General features: G+C 37.3%; 2 protein-coding genes across 4 annotated transcripts in view; one reads left to right on the plus strand and one right to left on the minus strand.

The window, feature by feature from the left end:
- Positions 1-9,198, plus strand: part of LOC107566298 (short transient receptor potential channel 1-like) — a 35,413-nt gene extending 26,215 nt beyond the window's left edge. For all 3 annotated transcript variants that reach the window (XM_016251703.1, XM_016251702.1, XM_016251704.1), the window contains 6 exons: positions 584-723; positions 865-1,014; positions 5,724-5,911; positions 6,616-6,817; positions 7,357-7,551; positions 8,773-9,198. In XM_016251703.1, the coding sequence (XP_016107189.1) occupies positions 584-723; positions 865-1,014; positions 5,724-5,911; positions 6,616-6,817; positions 7,357-7,551; positions 8,773-9,000 (1,103 nt within the window). In that variant the 3' untranslated portion in view covers positions 9,001-9,198. The remainder of the gene's footprint in view (positions 1-583; positions 724-864; positions 1,015-5,723; positions 5,912-6,615; positions 6,818-7,356; positions 7,552-8,772) is intronic.
- Positions 9,199-9,947: 749 nt separating this feature from the next.
- LOC107566300 (procollagen C-endopeptidase enhancer 2-like) overlaps positions 9,948-20,185 on the minus strand; it is a 15,770-nt gene continuing 5,532 nt past the window's right edge. Inside the window, exons 3-9 of the mRNA XM_016251707.1 lie at positions 18,382-18,637; positions 15,699-15,823; positions 15,037-15,173; positions 14,747-14,913; positions 13,375-13,458; positions 11,718-11,885; positions 9,948-10,436 (exon numbers count right to left, since the gene is read on the minus strand). Coding sequence (XP_016107193.1) covers positions 10,306-10,436; positions 11,718-11,885; positions 13,375-13,458; positions 14,747-14,913; positions 15,037-15,173; positions 15,699-15,823; positions 18,382-18,637 — 1,068 coding nt within the window. The 3' untranslated portion in view covers positions 9,948-10,305. The remainder of the gene's footprint in view (positions 10,437-11,717; positions 11,886-13,374; positions 13,459-14,746; positions 14,914-15,036; positions 15,174-15,698; positions 15,824-18,381; positions 18,638-20,185) is intronic.

Consider the following 20,185-nt stretch of genomic DNA (forward strand, 5'->3'; position numbering starts at 1 on the left):
CTAGCTTAGATCTTTTGTCTTGTTTCCAGCCAAAATATCTCAAAATTCTTAAATCAAGAAGGATTTTCCAGACAAGTAAAAATGACTGAAACAAGCAAAATAATCTGCCAATGGGGTAAGAAAAATAATCTTGTTTTCTGTTTTCTGAAAACAAGACAATCATTTTTACTTGTCTAGAAAATCCTTCTTGATTTAAGACTTTTTAGATATTTTGGCTGGAAACAAGACAAAAGATCTAAGCTAGAAAAGCATTTTTTTTGCAGTGAGGGACAAGTAAGGTCCCAATAATGCAACATCTATTTAATATTTTAATAAATATAATCATATACAGTACATTGAATATACTATTATTATTTAATATTTATTCTAAGTTTTATTATGTACTACTATATATGTAAGTGCAAATGGTATCTGCCACTATTTGCACTTAGTATAGCATCTACTGTAAATTCCACTTACTACTTTTTTTTTTGCTACTTAAAATGGCATGGTTTCTTTGAGTAAATGTCCCTCTGACAGGTGACTGAAAACTGCCTGCAATAAGGAATTAATTTGTGCTGATGGCAAATTCCTCTCTCCATAGGCATGGTGTGGTCTGATGTGAAGCGTCTGTGGTATGAAGGATTGGAGGACTTCCTGGAAGAGTCACGGAACCAGATGAATTTTGTCATGAACTCGCTTTATTTGGCTAATTTTGCCCTAAAAGTGGTGGCTCACAGCAAGGTATAATCCCTGTCCAGAATTTCATTCTGAGCACTTTTCCAATTCATTTTAAAGGACTAGTTTACTCAAGAATGAAAATTCTTGTTCACGTATGTATGTAGAAATTACATAATTAAGCATTTCCTTTGTTCTCTGCTTCAGTTTAAAAACGTTGGGGAAGAGGCAAGGAAAAACTGGGATGCATTTCATCCCCTCTTGGTTGCTGAAGGCCTTTTTGCGTTCGCCAATGTTCTGAGCTATCTCCGCCTCTTCTCCATGTACACCACTAGCTCCATCTTGGGGCCTTTACAGGTAATCACAACATCCTTTGTTTTCTTCTGTTACGTAATGCCCAGCGGTTGTACCGATAACACTGAATGCCAGAGAGTTCTCTCATTTACTGTATATCTCATCAGTGCTGCAAATGTCTGTTTTCATTTCTCTCAGCTGTTTTTCTTTTCCAGTTCTCTGTTTTTGGATCAGTTCTTGGATCTTTGTCATGGGGTTTAATTTCTCATTAATAGGGATTTATTGCTGGAAATGTCCCATTTATAGTGTGGGGGTAAATCTCATGAAGTAACATTCACCTTCTTCTTAGTAGACTCGTAGTTTAGAGTAGTAGTTTTTTTTTTGCAGTGATGCCATTTGGGTTCCCCAAAGAACCTTTCATTGATCAGTTCTTAAAAGAACCTCAGTGTGAACAACATTTATATGATCTAAAGAAACTTTAGATCACTATAAAGGAACTTTTGTACAATGGAAAGGTCCTGTGGATGTCTTCGTGGAAGCATAGATGCCAATAAAGAACCCTAATTTTCCCTCCAGCCACTGTGGTGGGTTACCTGTAGCACGTCTTGGATTGGCCTTTGATAATTCTATTACTTAGCACTTAGGCCTAGACACTTGTTAAAGTAACATTTTATTTTATCTTGAAGAACAATGAAAGATAAGCTGTCAAAGCGTGCATCTGATGGTTCAAATGTTCAGTATAGCTCTGCCTTGTTTGAACCCATGACTTTGGCAATGCTAATGCCATGCACTTCTAGTCGAGCTACAGGATTATATCTAAATAATTTTGTGAGATTCATCCTGTCTAACCGACTTCGGCAGCTCTTTGTCTTTAGCAGGAATCTTTCTGCAGTAGTTTCAGAAAAGTTGCATAATACAGCAACGCTCTTCTCCGGTATGTGTTAGTCCTGAGCATTTGTGTGAGGAGCTCTCTGCTTTCCTACACATGCTCTTAGACTGACATCAGTGTCTGGTGCTGCTGAATGGAAAAGTAATTCTCTCAACAAGTGTGGTCGGAATGATGCATATGCACACACACACACACACACACACACACACACATGCATAAGTCTGTAATGGATTGACTCATGAACACACACCCCATGCAAGTTATTTAGAGGAAAGTGCCTTGTATTATTGGTTTTATGTAAATGCGTGTAACGACCCACATGCTTGAATGCTTTCTCTTTTGCTCCTAACACACAAACATATGATGTGCAGATACAAGAATGACAAGGAACACAGCAGACATTTTACTGGGAAGCCAGAGGAACAAATAGTCAGATGTTTCCTCCCTCCTGCTTCATTGTTTGGATTAGACTGTCCAGTAAAGATAGCAAGTGGAAAACACTGACTCACATCTGGATAAATGTCTGAGGACATATTTTTTTTATTTGTGAGGGCAAGAGTTGATATGTCAAACTGAATGCTTACATTTTAATTCAAGGAGTAATATGGTGTTTGTATAACTACAGTAACTGTCTGAATTAGTGTGACTTTGTCAGGATGAGAAGCCCTGATCATTTACATGCCTGCGGTGCAATATGTGATGGGCTGGTGTCTTGCCCAACCCTGTCTTGCTTGCTTGGACATAAAGGAGTCATTAGCAGGCTCAGATGGAATGTGTGGGTTTTTCCCATATTCTGTGCTGATACTACCTATTGCAGTTGATCACATACTGTATGCTACAGTTTAAATATTTGGGGTCCATAAGATACTTTTTTTTTTTTTTAAGTAATGAATACTTTTTATTCAGCAATGATCATTAAACTGATCAAAAGAGACTTTTACATTGTTACCAAAAAAAATGCTGTTCTCTTGAATGTATTATAGTTTCCACAAATCTTAGCAGCAAATCATATTAGAATAATTTCTGAAGGATCATGTGCATTTTGGACCAGCTAGAGTTTGTTTAATACGAGCGCAGAGAAACCATCCAATAAAGTATTACAATAATCTAACCTTGAAGTCATGAATGCATGAATTAACATTTCTGCATTTGACACTGAGAGCAAAGGTCATAATTTAGATATATGTTTATGATGAAAAAATGCATTTTTACAAATGTTAGAAACATGACTTTTAAAGGAAAGATTGCTATCAAATACATATAGGTTCCTAACTGATGACGAAAAATTGACAGCACAGCCTTCAAGTGTTAGACAGTGTTCTAGATTATTACATGAGGTTTTTGGTTCGATAATTAACACCTGTTTTTTTAGGGGTTTTTTTCAGAATTTAGCAGTAGGAAATTACTAGTCATCCAGTTTTTTATATCAGCTATGCATTCTGTTAGTTTTGCAAATTGGTATGTTTTGTCGGGCCGCAAAGAAATATAGAGCTGAGTATCATCAGCATAACAGTGAAAGCTAACCCCATGTTTCCTGATGATATCTCGATGATTTGACATGTTTATACAATTCTTCCTCTCCTATAGCAGAGAATGAGTGGAATTGTTCCTCAGGGAATCTATAGTGCACTGTCTCATGCGATACTGTAGCTTATGGCTGCATGGTTAGAATTGTATCTCTAATAGTATCGATCTTAGAAGTAAAGAAGTTCATAAAGTCATTACTGCTGTGCTGTTGGGAAATGTCTGCGCATGCTGATGCTTTATGTTTCATTAATTTAGCCACTGTATTAAATAAATGCATAGGATTGTGTTTGTTTTCTTCTAAAAAAAGACGTAAAGTAAGCAGATCTAGCAGTTTTTAGAGCTTTTCTATAAGTAGAAGTACTTTCCCTCCATGCAATATGAAATAGGCTACCTCTAGTTTTGTTTTCTTCCAGCTGTGCTCCATTTTCCGAGCTGCTCTCTTTTGGAGTACAAGTGTGCTCGTTATTCCACAGTGTCTGACTGTTTTCCTTAATCTTCTTTAAAGGAGCAACCGTATCTAAAGTGCTAGAAAAGAGAGAGAGTCAATAGTTTCTGTTACAACATCAAGTATTTCTGAGCTATTGGATTTGCTGAGAAATTGAGACAAGCCAGGAAGATTATTTACAAAGTAGTCTTTTGTTGTAGAAGTGATGTTTCTTCCATATTTGTAACAAGGAGTTGAGTTTGCAGCTTTAGCTATATGGAGTATACACAAGACTAGATAATGATCCGAGATATCATCACTGCTGCAGAATTTCAACGCCATTAACATCAATTCCATGTGACAGTATTAACTCTAAAGTATGATTACGACAATGAGTAGGTCCTGACACATGTTGTCTAAACCCAATAGAGTTCAGAATGTCTAAATGCTGATCCCAATGCATCTTTTTCATTGTCAACATGGATAGTGAAATCACCAACAATTAAGATTTTATCTGCAGCCAGCACTAACTTAGATAGAAAATCAGCAAATTCTTTAATAAAGTATGTATGGTGCCCTAGTGGCCTGTATACAGTAGCCAGTACAAACGTCACAGGGGATTTATCATTAACACATAATGTTATATAATGCACCATTACTTCAAACGAATTATGAGTGAAACCAGAGCTCTGAGAAATACTGAAAATACTACTATAAAATGTACCAACACCTCCCCTTTAACCTTTTGAACGCGGCTCATGTTTTGTTTATAACAGTAAACTTGGGGGGTAGACTCATTTAAAACAATGTAATCATCTGGTTTTAGCCAGGTTTCTGTCAAGAGCACATCTAGGTTATGATCTAAGATCATATCATTTACAAAAAGCTTTTTCATAGAAAGGGATCGGTTACACTTTACTTGAAGGGGTGTGCATAAGACTGACATGACACCTTCATAATCATGACATGACACATGTCATGAATATGAAGATTTTTTATGCATGTCATTCACTCAGTTATGTAATTTTTAATGCAAAGATGACATTGTTTGAGATGTCTTTGTTATGGGCTATGGTTAGGGGTAAGGGTAGGGTTAGGGTTAGGTCAAATAATGTCATATTTGCATTAAAAATGACATAACTGAGCGAATGACACTTAATGACAGTTGTCATAAACATGCATAAAACCTCCTTCATATTCATGACATGTGTCATGTCATGATTATGAAGGTGTCATGTCAGTCTTATGCACACCCCTTCAAGTAAAGTGTTACCAAGGGATCCAATATGTATCTTATCTAATATAATATATATTTAAGCATTTATTTGAGAAATATTTAAAACCATAGCCTGTGACGCTCCAAAAATGACCAAAACAAACAAGCTAAAAAAAATTTAAAAACATAATATCATAAAAGGGGTCCATATGTTTTGTGCTATATTAGTTTTTTCTTAAGCAATGCAATAGTCATATTTAATTAGATTTAAGTATACTAAATTGTTTTCAAACTTTTAATTTTTATTTTTAATTTTTAAAAATGTATGAATTTAAAAAAGTATTTTGGTTGTTGCAGATTTATCTTCATTTTTGTAATTTATTCATTGGAATTTTATATTTACTGTGTGTTTTTATTTGGACTCCAATAAGATGAGCCAAAACTTGAAAACTAATGAACCAAAAAATAAATAAATAAATAAATTCAGTGCTGGCAGGTTTTTTTCTCTCTCTCTTATCCAATCAGGAATGAGTCAAAAAGATTTTCTGTGGTAATCAACAGAATGCAGCATGATGACAGTGGATCTTAAGTTGTATTTAACTTGGAGTATTTTTTGTTAGGAACCTTTCTACAGATCCCTATGGTATCTCCATATGTAACTCAGTCTGGGCTGCTCAGGCTTTGATTTGGAAGGGCTGGTGTATTTGTCATTGCAGATCTCCATGGTCCAGATGCTACAAGAGTTTGGGAAGTTTCTTGGCTTATTGCTGCTCGTACTCATCTCTTTCACCATTGGCCTGACACAACTGTATGGAAAAGACAAGGACCTCTCCAGCTCCAAAAATATAACCCAGAACTGCACGGGCATCTTCTGTCAAGAGCAGAGCAACAACACCTTTCACACGTACTTTGTATTTCATCTAATTTACACTAATCAGAGAATATAAGTCAGGTTGTTGTTTTTTTTACTCTAAGACTCATGTCGTCTTTCCTAAAAGGCGCAAAAATAAAAGTTAAAGGGGTCATATCATGCATTTTTCTTTCAAAATTAGTTTTGGCATCTTAGTTTCAATAAATGCTCTTCTTGGATTAGGGAGGAAGTTTTGAGTTCTGAGTTCTTCCTCATGATATGACTCATTTCAAAAGTATTTGACAGACAAAGCAGTTTTTAGGTTTCTGTGACACAGGCCCTGTCCTAAATGGCTCACTTCATGTGCACTTGCGGTCTTGCGGACTTGCAATGGCCACACCATGCGCGTGTCCATAAAGTCAATGAGACCGTAGGGTGTCCCATTTGTCATTTTAGCTTTCAGAAGGGTGCTCGCGAGTGCCCCCTTTGCGACTGCTGCGCGTCCTGGATAAGCACTTCTGCCGAGCCCGCATCGAGGTGAGCTCCGCAGCATACTTCTACTCGACAGTCAAAGCAGCATTTCGTCATGAAAGTGTGGACTCAGAGGAAGACCGTGATGGCTTACGGTGCGATTTGGGACAGGGCCATAAATCATTGTTCTAAAGATGCAAGGTTCCATGTTGACCATGAAAAAAAATATGAGAGGTCTTTTTTAATAAAATCTTTTCCCTTAATCATTTATCTTCAACTTTCTCCAGGTTTATGGGGACATGTGTCGCCCTCTTCTGGTACATTTTTTGCCTAGCACATGTGACTCTGCGTGTTACAAGGATCAGCTACACAGAGGAGCTGCGGTCGTTTGTTGGTGCTGTTATCGTCGGTACCTACAACATTGTTGTGGTCATTGTTCTCACTAAACTCCTGGGGGCCATGCTGCATAAGAGCTTCAGACAGATTGCTGTGAGTGACCCTTGAGATGATTTGATTGTAAAAACTATAGGTGCTTTCTCAACATGATACATGATGATACCATAATTGTGTGTTTCTGACAAGTAGAATTAATAAACTAAAGTTCTACATATTCATTTACCAGTGTTAACATCACATAAACACTATGGCTTCTCCAAACCTGATGGGGGCAGCGGAGAGGTTAATGTGGTCTAATTGGTCGTTTTGAGGAGGTTTATCCATTAGCATTCCCGTTTATCTCAACAACCTTTGATCAGCTGGCACACTGGAAGCCATCTTCGCTTATGGACACTCAATTCTGGACAAAAGCACTTGAGCCATCAAATGCCATGTGACCAGTCACTCACGACTGAGATAAATGGACGTACTAATGGATAGCAATCTACAGATATATTACTCTTTATAACAAGAAGACATGTATAAGTACATATACATGTAGTTACTTGTACATGTGGAAACATGTATCAGGCAGCTAGCAACAGGTAGCGAAGTCATCATTGTTGTACCTTGATGATTTCATTTGCTTCTAGAACCATGAAGATAAGGAGTGGAAGTTTGCCCGGGCCAAGCTGTGGCTCAGCTACTTTGATGATAAGTGCACACTGCCTCCACCTTTAAACATCCTCCCCTCACCCAAGACCATGTGCTACCTGGTCATCAGCCTGAGCAAATGGATCTGTTCACACACTTCCACAGGCAAGGTCAAGAGACAGAATAGCCTCAAGGTATGTAAGATGTATTTGAACTTAGATCTGGGAAAATCTACCTACAAACTATATCCATAGTTCGCATTTAGTGGTATATGGATAATTGATCTATTTGTCAATCAAGTACAAACTCTTGCTCCTAAAGACATCCTATCATTCAGCATGGTGCCAGAGCAGGTGCATTACTAGGGGGTTTTTGTTGTCTACGAGAGCGAGAGGATGAAACTGCTCTGGAGAAACAAAAAGTGTCCATACATTTGTCTGTCCATGTGCAAAATAAAGACAGTACATTTTGCTTGTTCAGTTTCAATCTATCTTGAGCAGGAACAACACCGAGCACAGAGTTTATGACAGGGGTGTCCAATCCTGTTCCATGAGGGACACCTTCTTGCAGAGTTTAGCTCCAATCCCAATTAAACACACCTGAATCATCTAGTCAAGATCTTCAGGATTACTAGAAACCTACAGGAAGATGTGTTGGAGCTAAACTCTGCAGGAAACTGGCCCTCTCGGAGCAGGATGGGACACCCCTAGTTTGGTTTATGACAGGGGTGTCCAAACTCAGTCCTGGAGGGCCACTGTCCTGCAGAGTTTAGCTCCAACTTGCCTCACCACATCTGCCAGGAAGTTTTTTAGTATATTTCTGGTTAGACTTTGATTAGCTGGTTCAGTTGTGTTTAATTGGGGTTGGAGCTGAACTCTGCAGGACAGTGGCCCTCCAGGAACAGGATTGGACACCCCTGGTTTTTGAGAACTGTCGCTACGCAAGATTCACTCTCAGTACTATGAACAACATAACACAGAACTGCATACACCAGGGTAGCCAATCCTGCTCCCGGAAGGCTTTAACTTCAACTGCAATTTAAAAACAACTGAACCAGGTAGTCAAGGTCTTGAGGAGTGCTCAAAACTTCCAAGCAGGTGGAGCTAAACTCTGCAGGAAGTTGGCCCTCAAGGAGCAGGACTAGTGGTTATTTATGGGCTGTTTGCGTAGTAGCATAATCAACGCGTAGCAACATAACGTGCTATGTTACAGTTTAATTTTCAATTCTGTGGAAAAATTGGGGCCACTTTGCAATAGGTTTTCTTGAGCACTGGCCGAGAACTGCGTCCAGTACTACATTAACATTTTGGTGGGAAAAAACGTTAACTTCAGCACTGTTAGTGAAAGAGAGGTGAGCTCTAGACATATTATGGCTTACAGTCAACTTGCATGACCCTCTAACTCTTTGCTTCCAGGAATGGAGGGCCCTAAAGCAGAAAAGAGATGAGAACTACCAGAAGATTGTGTGCTGTCTTGTTCACCGTTACCTGACCTCCACAAGGCAGAAGATGCAGAGCATGGACCAGGCCACGGTAGAGAACCTCAATGATCTGCGGCAAGACCTCTCCAAGTTCCGCAATGAAATGAGGGATATTTTGGGCTTCCGCACTTCTAAATATGCCATGTTTTACCCCAGAAGCTAAGCCATGTGCATTTAGTAAAAGTGACCCAGCATGCTCAACAACGCTCTTCTTTTTCTTTGGAAGACGAAGTCCTGGGACTCTACTGGAATAGTAATTATTAAGCTCTGTTTATTCTACACCAAAGCCTGCAGAACCATAACTTATGTAATATTCTTGCATCCTACTTGCTTTCTAAAAGTGTCATCCTTTTCAAATAAATAACATTTATGACTAAATGTTTTATATTGAACTCGCATAAGTTCTTAGTAACGTGCAGTATTTGAATATGTATTTTAAGATTAATTCACATTTAATGTATTGTAATGCAACAGTCTTCAACCCTGCTCCTGAAGACCAACTGTCTTACAACGTTTTTTTACTAATCTGTTTGTAATTTTGATCATGTCAAGTGATCATGAAGACTTCGATCTACTGGTTTAGGTGTGTTTGATTAGGATTGGACCTAAACTCTGCAGGACAGACCCACTGAAACCAGGAGCAGGGTTGAAGAATATCTCATAGGATTTTTTGTGTTTTTTTGATGCTGAAAAGAAACACTTAAAACTTAAACCTGAAAATGTTTGTAGAATATGGACCTTTTAAGAGTTTACTAAGGAGTTAAATGTTAATAGTGCCCTTCATAGTCAAGCACTCTGAGCCCTAGGCAATTTTAGAAACAGATGTCCTGACATGATCATGTGAACTACCTGAATATTTTGAACTCCAAAAACTTCCTTTAAATCTTCATTGAAATCAGCTGAAATTTGATTCTGGAAAAAAAAAATGTAATACATTTACAAAAATACACATACCAAATAAAACATGAAGACTTAACTTATAATGAACTTTTCTTTTTCTTTCATAAAACAAATAATTTATAACTTTACACTCACCACTAGTAATCCATTTCTATGAAAATATTTTATAGACAAAGTGTAACATATCCAGCATGATTTCAAAGGTGTGCTACTAGTTTATTGCCTTTTAGACATCAGCAACAAAGCTTCTCTAACTTTTCTAATTGATCATAAATCTAGAAATATCTTGTAAACGGTGCCAAAACACTATCATCTTGATCTTTACATTCTAGCTTTCTTCGCCTGTCATGTCTTACTACCTTTGCTCTTGCTGCCATTTTGATGCTCATCACAACAGCCAGAAGAGAAGTAGGAACCAAGAGAGCCCAACCAGGCATGTGCCATGTGCTTCAACAGTCCTTGGCCTCCTCTGGAGAGGGCGATGAAGGAAGTTGGGACATGCAGGGCAAATATGAAGACATCGCACATCCATGTGTGGATTTTGAGACCAAAAATTGTCTGTAAGAACTCAGCAGCGTTTGTTCTTCAGCATGTTGAAGACCCTCTGGTTCTTGGCCTTGAAAGCCATTAAGAAATGATGGGGGGCGATCATTCCACGTCCCTCTTCATCTGCCTGGCCCATGAAGATGTAGTTAAAACCTAGTGACACCACACAGAAAAAACTTGAATGCAGTGACGGAACGGCAGAGACATTCAGGAAGGGCTTTGAATCAGCCTTTCTCTGGGGCCTCAGTCGCACTAACCACTCCATATGTTTATATACCATATAAACATATGACAGTGAGATGTTGTCATAAAAACATACTTTGACAGTGGGTCTGGCTGCTAACTTCACTGTTACCAAGCAAAATTTAATGGGCTGCTTAATGCACCACTAACCTAATGGAACAAATTTAATGGAACTGTTGACCCAAAAATGAAAATTTTGCCATTATTTACTCACTCTCATGCTGTTCCAAACTTACATTCTATTATTTTTACTTGGAACAAAAAGTGAACATTTTCTATAATTGATGGAGCACAACTGATGACCAAAATGCATTGTGTTTCTTATTGTGTACAACTTTTTAACTCTTTCCCTGGCAGTTTTTTATTTTATTTGCATTTTTGAACAAAAAAAGCAGAGAAAATTGCGTTTTTGTCATATACTACGTCCAGATAAGATTCAGAACAATGATCAGAACATTAGTAGATAGTTTCCATCAACACCTCCAAAGCTTCCAGTCTTACACCACTTCCTGGGTTGATATTTATTTAGTATTTATTTAGTATTTAGTTTTGTTTAATGTTTGATGATCACGTTATTTTACATATGCATCTGCTTACATATGCTATAAATTGTTTCTTCTTCTTCTTCACCTGTGTTTTGATCCAGAGATTGTGTACCCTTTCAGATCATGTGTAATAGCGCCCCCTACCGTATAAAATAAAAACATGGGAAGCATGAAAATTCCATCAATTGCGGGGAAAGAGTTAAATTAACGCCATACTACTGAATGCACCTTTAAGAGTAACTACCTGCTTGAATTGGGAAGAGTTTGTATGTTTTTTCATAACCAAAATACAGCAAGGCACCCATTTGTTTAGCAAACTTTTGCAGAACGTTTGTTTTACCCTGTTTCTAATCTTACACTCAAACATAGCTCACAGTTGAGTTAATAGAAAGCCTGTTGGAAGCTATTTCAGTCTGTGGTAACTGTCGTCATGCTACAGATGCTGTTCTCAGAAACGAAGTGGAAAATAACCTGAAATATTTCCTTATTTTTACACACTGACAAACAAACAAGCATTACTAACAGGAACACAATTACGTATTCAGTATGAGAGGCTACAATGATGCGCTTCAGTAGCTCTCTGAGGCAGATGAAACTGTCCAGCATGTTAGTGTTATCATTTACTAAAGCTGAGGAAGGCACTTACCCCGTCTGATGTAGGGACACTTCTTGCAAATGACGACAATCTTTGTGCTCATGGTTTTGCCAGCCTGCTGGATAGCAAGGTTACCTTCCTTGTAGACATTAATTATGGAGATGGTGGCGTACATGCTACCTCCCCGCGTTACAGCTGTGATGACCGTTCCAGTGATCACTAATGGTCAAAAAAAAAACCCGCTTTAGAGACTAATTTCAATCACTTTAATTACACAGATCGATATCAAAATTTGGGCTTTGACAACATTTTTGTCTTTATTAGGGAGCTTTTCTTAATTTCAGTACTTTTTACTTCAAATAAACTAAACTATGAAAGCCTGTTTACGCCAGTGAATAAAAAAATAAAACAAGGTAATTGTAACTTTTTATCTCACAACTTTTTTTCTCACAATTGTATATATTTTTTCAGAATTGCATGGTACAATTTCGCAATTCTGACTTTTTTTCTCTGAATTGTGAGATTTAAGCTTGCAATTGCGAGTTATAAAGTCAGAATTTCGTGATATAAATGTGCGCTTCTGACTTTTTTGCGAATTTACACCTTGCAATGCTGACTTTTTTTCTCAGAACTGTGTGATATAAACTTGGAATTGAGAGTTATAAAGCCAGAAATGCAAGATATAATATTGCTGTCGCAAATTGCTAGTTTATATCCCACAATTCTGACTTTTTTCTCCAAATTTTGACTGTTTTCTCACCATTGCGAGTTTAAATCTCGGAATTCTGACTTTACTTCTCAGAATTGTGAGTTTCTATCATGCAATTCTGGCTTTATAACTCACAATTGCAAGTTTATAAAAAGGTCAGAATTGTGAGAGAAAAAGTCTCTTGTTTTAGTTTTTATTCAGTGGTGGAAATGGACTTCCATACTAAACTCCTTCTGATAGACCAATAAGTAGAAGCAGCAGAATCAAACTAAATGACTGGGACATTTTGTAAATTTTGGGAAATGAAATAAATACATGAAATGGTAAGTTTGGGAAATGTTAAATATGGCTTATGTGTACTCTACATGTGTTTTCAATCTGACATCCTAAACTTGCGTTTATTAATTTGTTGGTACATAAAGTGTGTGATCATAAAAATTTGACAGGATGTGCTTGTAACTTTCCACCTTCGTTCACATTCAGATCTTGTTTCTCAATGTGACTCTGCTCTCCACTGACCACATGTTTTCCCTGTATGCAAATCCAAGTAAACAGCAGAAATCAGAATGAAATATCTGCTCGATGCTGGACATGAAAATTGCAGACCTGTTCCAGGGGCAGCGACTGCGGCCAAAGAGCTCGACTGAATCAACACTCCCATTTACCAACCGTTTACCCACAGTCCACTGCAGTCTATTTACACTAGAGCACTAGTGTATCCCACACACAAATCCACTGTGCTGATGGCAAAAAATGCTCAAGGAATCTTTTGAAACACACTGACACAAACCAGCAGGCCAAAGATAGCATGCTAAAAAAAAGAGCAATAAAAACACGCACTTAGATTATAGACAAAATGTGAACAATCTGTGCTTGTTTCCACTTACTCTGTTGCCCCCCACCCAAGGTCCCACCTCAGTTTGCACTTGTGTGTGTGTGTGTGTGTGTGTGTGTGTGTCTTCATGTGTCAGCAAAAACGAAGCAGAGAGCTTCTCTTACCAAAGTTGCTGGAACAGTAGTGGCTCTCAGGGGTTCCCTTCCGTTTGCATTTCTGTTGACACAGCGCAGCAGAATACTTCAAAGCTGGAGAGGAGAGCAGAGATAGCAAAAAAAAAAAAAACTTTAAAAAGTTGTTTTACTGTAGCATACTGACTCCGAGCCAGCACAGCAGAGCTTGTCTTTTAGTAGGTGAGTGCAAAAAGTGAGAAAGTCTGGATTAGGTGCAAGCTTCAGAAATTGGATCAAGCTGATATCAAAGAAGAAATGGATGTACAATTGCCTGGAATTGCTCTATATCATTAACATATTTATTTATTCAAATAAATCATTTAAATAATTCAATGGACCAAATAATACGGACCAAATAATTCTCACCTAATAATAATACCAGTATATTCCAAATTCTTCTCTGCTTAGGTTGACATTCATGGGCAAGAAACCTACTCATTAAATCATTTGTCTAATTAAATCCATTCATAATGTAGCGGTGTTGTACTTCCAGCTCCATTTAACACTGTTTAGAATTTAGACATTTCTGGAAATATATATTCAGCTTACAAAAGTTTGGGGTCGGTAAGATTTTTAAATGTTTCTGAAAGAAGTCTCTTTTGCTCACCAAGGCTGCGTTTATATTATCAAAAATACAGTCAAGTTGTAATATTGTGAAATATTTTTGTTTTAAAAAACAGTTTTCTATTTCAATATATTTCAAATTGTAATTTATTCTTATTTTCAGCATCATTATTCCAGCCTTTTAAGTCATTTAAATAGGGTGATTTGACAATAAAACATTTCACAGGGCCTAATTATGGTAAACATAAATAAATAAATAGTTAAAGTTACGTAAAATGAACTTTTATGAAATGAATTGATTAGACATGCTTTTTCATTATTAAACTTTAAATAAACCATTAAAATGAAACAAAACAGAATTTAGGGGAAAAGATTCAGATTTGGGGGAAAATATTACATTTTATAAAACATTTAATTTATAAAAATGTCATGTTTGTTAAGCTTTTAAAGCACGGTTGCTCAATTATATTGTAAGTTTCATTAGTTCAATTCACCAGACAAGCTTTTTAATTGCTAAAATTAAATTTAACCATTAAAACAGAATGTAAAACAATTCAAACGGGAAAAAAAATAGAATATGGGAAAAAATAAAACAGAATTTGAAGGGAAAATATAAATAAAACAGATTTCCCAGGACATTGAACATGGTAGCATTTCAATTCAAGTTGGGGATGTTGAAGTTGGCGTTTTCAATAGGCAAGGCAACCCCTGTAATGTAGGCTAACATTAAACTCACCAACTACATACAGTATGATTAGGGAGAATTGCCCTCAGCAGCAGGTTTTGTGGGTGTTCTTACGTATAGGTCTGGCGGTGGTGGTGGGTGGTGCTGTTGTGGTTGGTGGAACGGTTGTGGAGGGAAACTTCTTGGGTCTAAATTTGTAATGACCAATAAAGCCATCTGCTGTTAAACTGAGATCTGAGAGGAACTGAATGAAGAGCTGGTTCCCCTCTGAGAACACGGGTCTAAAGCAAAAGAGATACACAGAATGTAAATAAAGTAGTACTGCTAACAGCTACATGCTTATATATTTAATATAGAGCAAAGGGCTGAATTAATATGATGGATATAACATATATGATACATACGCTGGTGGGCTGTCACCACAGTATTTCCCAATTCTTTTAGCATCATTGATTTCTCCACCATTAAAAATTGCTACGTAATCGTAACGGCAGTAGTTGTCCCTCTCCACATCAAACTTCTCAAATTTCACCTCTATAATCTGTAAAAAAAAAAGAACATGTATTTTAGCTATATGCAAATCACACAGAAGCAGTATCTGCAATAATGATCACATCACACTTTAACTTGCAAAGCTGGGACTACACTCTTAAAAATAAAGGTGCTTCACGATGCCATAGAAGAACCTTTTTGTCTAAATGGTTCCATAAAGAACCTTTAACATCTGAAGAATCTTTCTGATTCACAAAAGGTTCTTTGTGGCGAAAAAAGGTTCTTCAGATTATAAAAAGGTAAGAAAGAGATGGTTCTTTTAAGAACCTTTGACTGAATGGTTCTTTGTGGAACCAAAAATGGTTCTTCTATGGCATCGCTGTGAAGAACCTTTTGAAGCACCTTTATTTTTAAGAGTGTATAGGGACTAGTCTAGTACTCCAGGTGAAAATCGTAAGTCTACAAGCTTTGAAAAATAATTGCTCAGGACATTTTGAGGTATAGCATTCCTTTATGTAGACAAGTTAATAATAATAATCCACTAAAAACAATTGAAATTGTAATATGATTCCACCTGGTTCTTCGGTGCTACTATATGCCAAGAACACGTGACTCCAGCAGGATAGTCTTTCTCTGGCCAGTTGGGGGTCTTGAAGGTTCCTGATGGCTTCATTAATCTCCCACCACAGTACTGATCTCCTGTAAACATCCATCCAGACAGGAGTTTACAAAATGTTTCCTCTTTTAAATTCCACAAGAGGAACACTAAACATAGACCGAGCATCCAGCGTGAGGTTGTTCAGCCCTAATTAAAAGAAATGCATGAGATAATTGCACAGCATCATATTCAGCAGGCTTTAAAACGTATTTCCCTACAGTCTTGTCATTACGCGAGAGTCTAAAGACTTGTTGGTCCCAGCGTGGTGCTTTTAAATGTGCAGTAGGAAGGAAGATCATGTACCGTTCCAGCCTTATTCCTTCCAGACTCTTTTCCCCAGCTGATGCTTCTAGAACTGAATGTGGGATTCAAAAGCACTGTGCATTGATTTTGGTGCCTAAGACTATTTTTACACCAGAAAATATGACAAAAGCATACTATAAAACTATCTGTGTGCGATTTGAAACAGGCCTTTTGGATCTCTATGCTATACTAAAAAGATTGAATGCCACTAGACCAGTCAAGAATGTCTCAAGTCATATAACCATAAGAAAGAAATAATATTTAGCATGTAAAAGTTACAAATTTTTAGATCCGGAAATACTTTGTTCTATACAAGCTTCTTGTAATTCAATTATAAAGTAAGCTGTTTCAGGTTTACTTCCAGGTTTAGCATCCAAACCAGCCTGAAACAGCAACACTTGGTCAACCAATGGTGTGAGTTTGGGGCGGGATCATCTGTTTTTCCAATCATTGACAGCCCGGGGGAGTGTTTAGGAAAGCATATTAATACACCCCCCCCCCCCCCAAAAAAAATTCTTCTTTTCCAACAAAAAGTCATGATTTTTCCAATACTGTACGTACATTTTAATACAAATTTAATAGAGTACAAATCGCATATTACAGTAATGAGATCTACAAGAGTCTAACAAGAATTAATGAATATAATGAATTTAATGAGTAAAAAAAATATAAGACAAAAGAAACTCTCAAATGTTAAATAAGCAGACACATTATGGGGGAGATATTCTTCAAGGGATCATTCACCAATGGCAAGATGGGCTTTTAATAAAACTTGGCTGTCTATGCAGTAGAAATGCTAAATTGTTTTGAAATTGGCACACCATTGCTAGAGAAAAGGGGCCGCGGCATTTTCTTTTGCCACAAACTTCAACACCCATAATGCACTTTTGAATTTGGCTCCGCCCTTCTGTCAATCCAACTGTCCATAAGCGGCGGGAATGCAAAAAATGTGGACCTTCATTCTGTAGTTTTAACAAAAGCCCTAGGGCTGTCAAAAATCCACCTGATGACGCAAAATTATGCATTTTTGTTGACAAATAAACAGGGATATCTAGATGCAGGGAACGTTTACACATACTACCTAGTAGGGACATTGTAACATTGCATTGGTTGAAAATCGGCGAACTATCCTTTAATTAGCTCCTCCAGAGTGGTCTAAATCAACTGTCAGACCCTGCAGAGAAAACCCCTTTAGATTCTTCCTTTTTGTGTGAATTGACAAGATCGTTTAGTGATTTACTAATTGGAAACTGTTTATCTTAAAGATCCATTTCTCTTCCCCAGCATTATCTTGACCTCTGGCTTCTTTAGGAGCTGTCAGATAGCTCTTAAATGCTCATTAAAGTTGACCTTTGCCCTCTTAAAAACAATCCATGCCTAAAAACATCGGAATTTATGGATGGAAACATAGATCATTTTGGATGCAAGTACACTCTTAAAAATAAAGGTGCTTTGCGATGCCATAGAAGAACCTTTTTGTCTAAATGGTTCCATAAAGAACCTTTAACATCTGAAGAATCTTTCTGTTTCACAAAAGGTTCTTTGTGGCGAAATAAGGTTCTTCAGATTATAAAAAGGTAAGAAAGAGATGGTTCTTTAAAGAACCTTTGACTGAATGGTTCTTTGTGGAACCAAAAATGGTTCTTCTATAGCATCGCTTGAAGAACCTTTTGAAGCACCTTTATTTTTAAGAGTGTAAGGGAAAGGCTGTATGATGGTAAACTGGTTATCCAATGAATTTTCAGCAACATTTATGAACAAACAAAGTGTTGAACTACATTTTAAAACATCTACTAAACTCCTTTGGCTCTGCAGAGTTGAACAGAGCAAGTCAGTCTTATTAGCTGCCAATTTTATGGTCCATTTTTATGATGATCTTACCTCGTTCATTTGGGTTGGCAGCAGAGTACACGGCCAAGAAGCCACTGCCAGCAGTATTGGCATCCGATACCATCTGTATGAGCATCTTGTTATTTGTAGAAACAAGGGCTCCTGGCCTGAACGTCCCACAGAAGCGGCCGAGACGCTGTCCATTGGCATAGCCGCTATAAACATCCACATAATCATACCGGCACAGGTTGTCACTTTCTAAGTCGAGAAAACGAAATGAGAGGACGACCACTTTGCCCTCTGGAACCTGCAAGAAGCAGACGTCATATTGAGAGCCAACTAGATCAGAATGTGTTGAACTACATTTTAAAACATCTACTAAACTCCTTTGGCTCTGCAGAGTTGAACAGAGCAAGTCAGTCTTATTAGCTGCCAATTTTATGGTCCATTTTTATGATGATCTTACCTCGTTCATTTGGGTTGGCAGCAGAGTACATGGCCAAGAAGCCACTGCCAGCAGTATTGGCATCCGATACCATCTGTATGAGCATCTTGTTATTTGTAGAAACAAGGGCTCCTGGCCTGAACGTCCCACAGAAGCGGCCGAGACGCTGTCCATTGGCATAGCCGCTATAAACATCCACATAATCATACCGGCACAGGTTGTCACTTTCTAAGTCGAGAAAACGAAATGAGAGGACGACCACTTTGCCCTCTGGAACCTGCAAGAAGCAGACGTCATATTGAGAGCCAACTAGATCAGAATTCACTTCTGCTCACAAACCTCTGGCAGACTTTATAGTCATCCATTTATATTGTTCTGACATTTCTGTTTTGATTACATCATTCCTAGACATGAGACAGGAAACGAAGAAGTGTGACTAATTGAAGATACGTCACGGTGTGACCACCTAGATGACAGTACACAAATTTTAATTGGAGTAGACTGCATATTTTTACATTTTGGGGTTATTATGTTGAATTATGTTTTTAAAAATGACATAGCAGAGTTTGGTGTCCTATTATGACCTTTGCGATGTCTGTAGAAATGTCATGTCTAGTATTACTGCAGCATAAATCATGAGGGGTTTTTTTTCAAATACCTTGTTTTTTTTTTTTGTTTTTTTTTAAATGACTATGCTTGTAATGTTGTGATTCATATCAGAGCTGGCTGGTTTGGTTCATGGCTAAGAAAAGAGAAAATTAATGGAAAAATACTTCCTTTTTCCAATACATAGTAGCATATATTTTGCAGCAGCAACATGGAAAACATTATGCGACATAATTAAGATTCTTAAAATAAAGTGGAAAAACCCTCTTAGTCAGACAAGTCACCAACTGAGGTTCTTATATGCGATGATGCAATAACATGCTAGAATGAGTCAGGAGTTGCCACAAGGATGTAATGACCAGCAGCCAAACCAAACACAGAACAAAAGCACACACATATTGAGTCTTGCCATGACTTTCTATTGCATCATCATTGCAGTACATGCAAATCAGGCAGTTTTTAAATTCCTAATACATTTTGCTTTACCCATTTCAACACTTAACATATAGACACATTCAAACTTTGACAACTGATCAATTCAGCCTGTGTTGTCTGTTTTTGTTGTTTACAAACTTTTTAAGATTAAAATTTCATTGACAAATTTTCACAGCATGTACTGTATTCAGTGAAGAAGATCTGTAATGAAATCACACATATTAGGACCTTTTGAAAAGGTACCACCCCAGTGACAGCTTTTGTACCTTTGTTTCTGAAAGTGTACTGCTGATGGATTCAGGGTTGCCAGGTCTACGAAACAAAACCATCCCAATTGGTAATCAAAATTAGCCCAATCACGTTTTTTCTATGGTTTTCCCTTCACACTATCGATCTAACCCGTGGACAGTGCTGGGTAGAATACTTACAAATTGAAGTCCGTTACTGATTCCAAATTACATGACAATTGTAGTTAGTAACATAATCCATTACATTACACATTTTAGCTAATGTAATCAGACTGATTACTTTTAGATTGCTTTTGACCTAACCCGTTTATCACATTGATTTAAATAGGACAATCTTGTACCATTCTGATATAAAAATACAAAGAGTAAGACAATGTATTCCGTTCATTGTAATTAGCAACATAAAGTGCATTAAACATGACATGGTTTACCAAACTCGGGTTTGTGACTTTAATGAAAAGCTAATAATTAATGAAGTCATACAAATGAAAAAAAAAGAAAATCATTTTAAAATAACATTGATTAAAAATACTAAT

Source organism: Sinocyclocheilus grahami, unplaced genomic scaffold, assembly GCF_001515645.1.
Source record: "Sinocyclocheilus grahami isolate Dianchi unplaced genomic scaffold, SAMN03320097.WGS_v1.1 scaffold1068.1, whole genome shotgun sequence".
NCBI classification, from domain to species: Eukaryota; Metazoa; Chordata; class Actinopteri; order Cypriniformes; family Cyprinidae; genus Sinocyclocheilus; species Sinocyclocheilus grahami.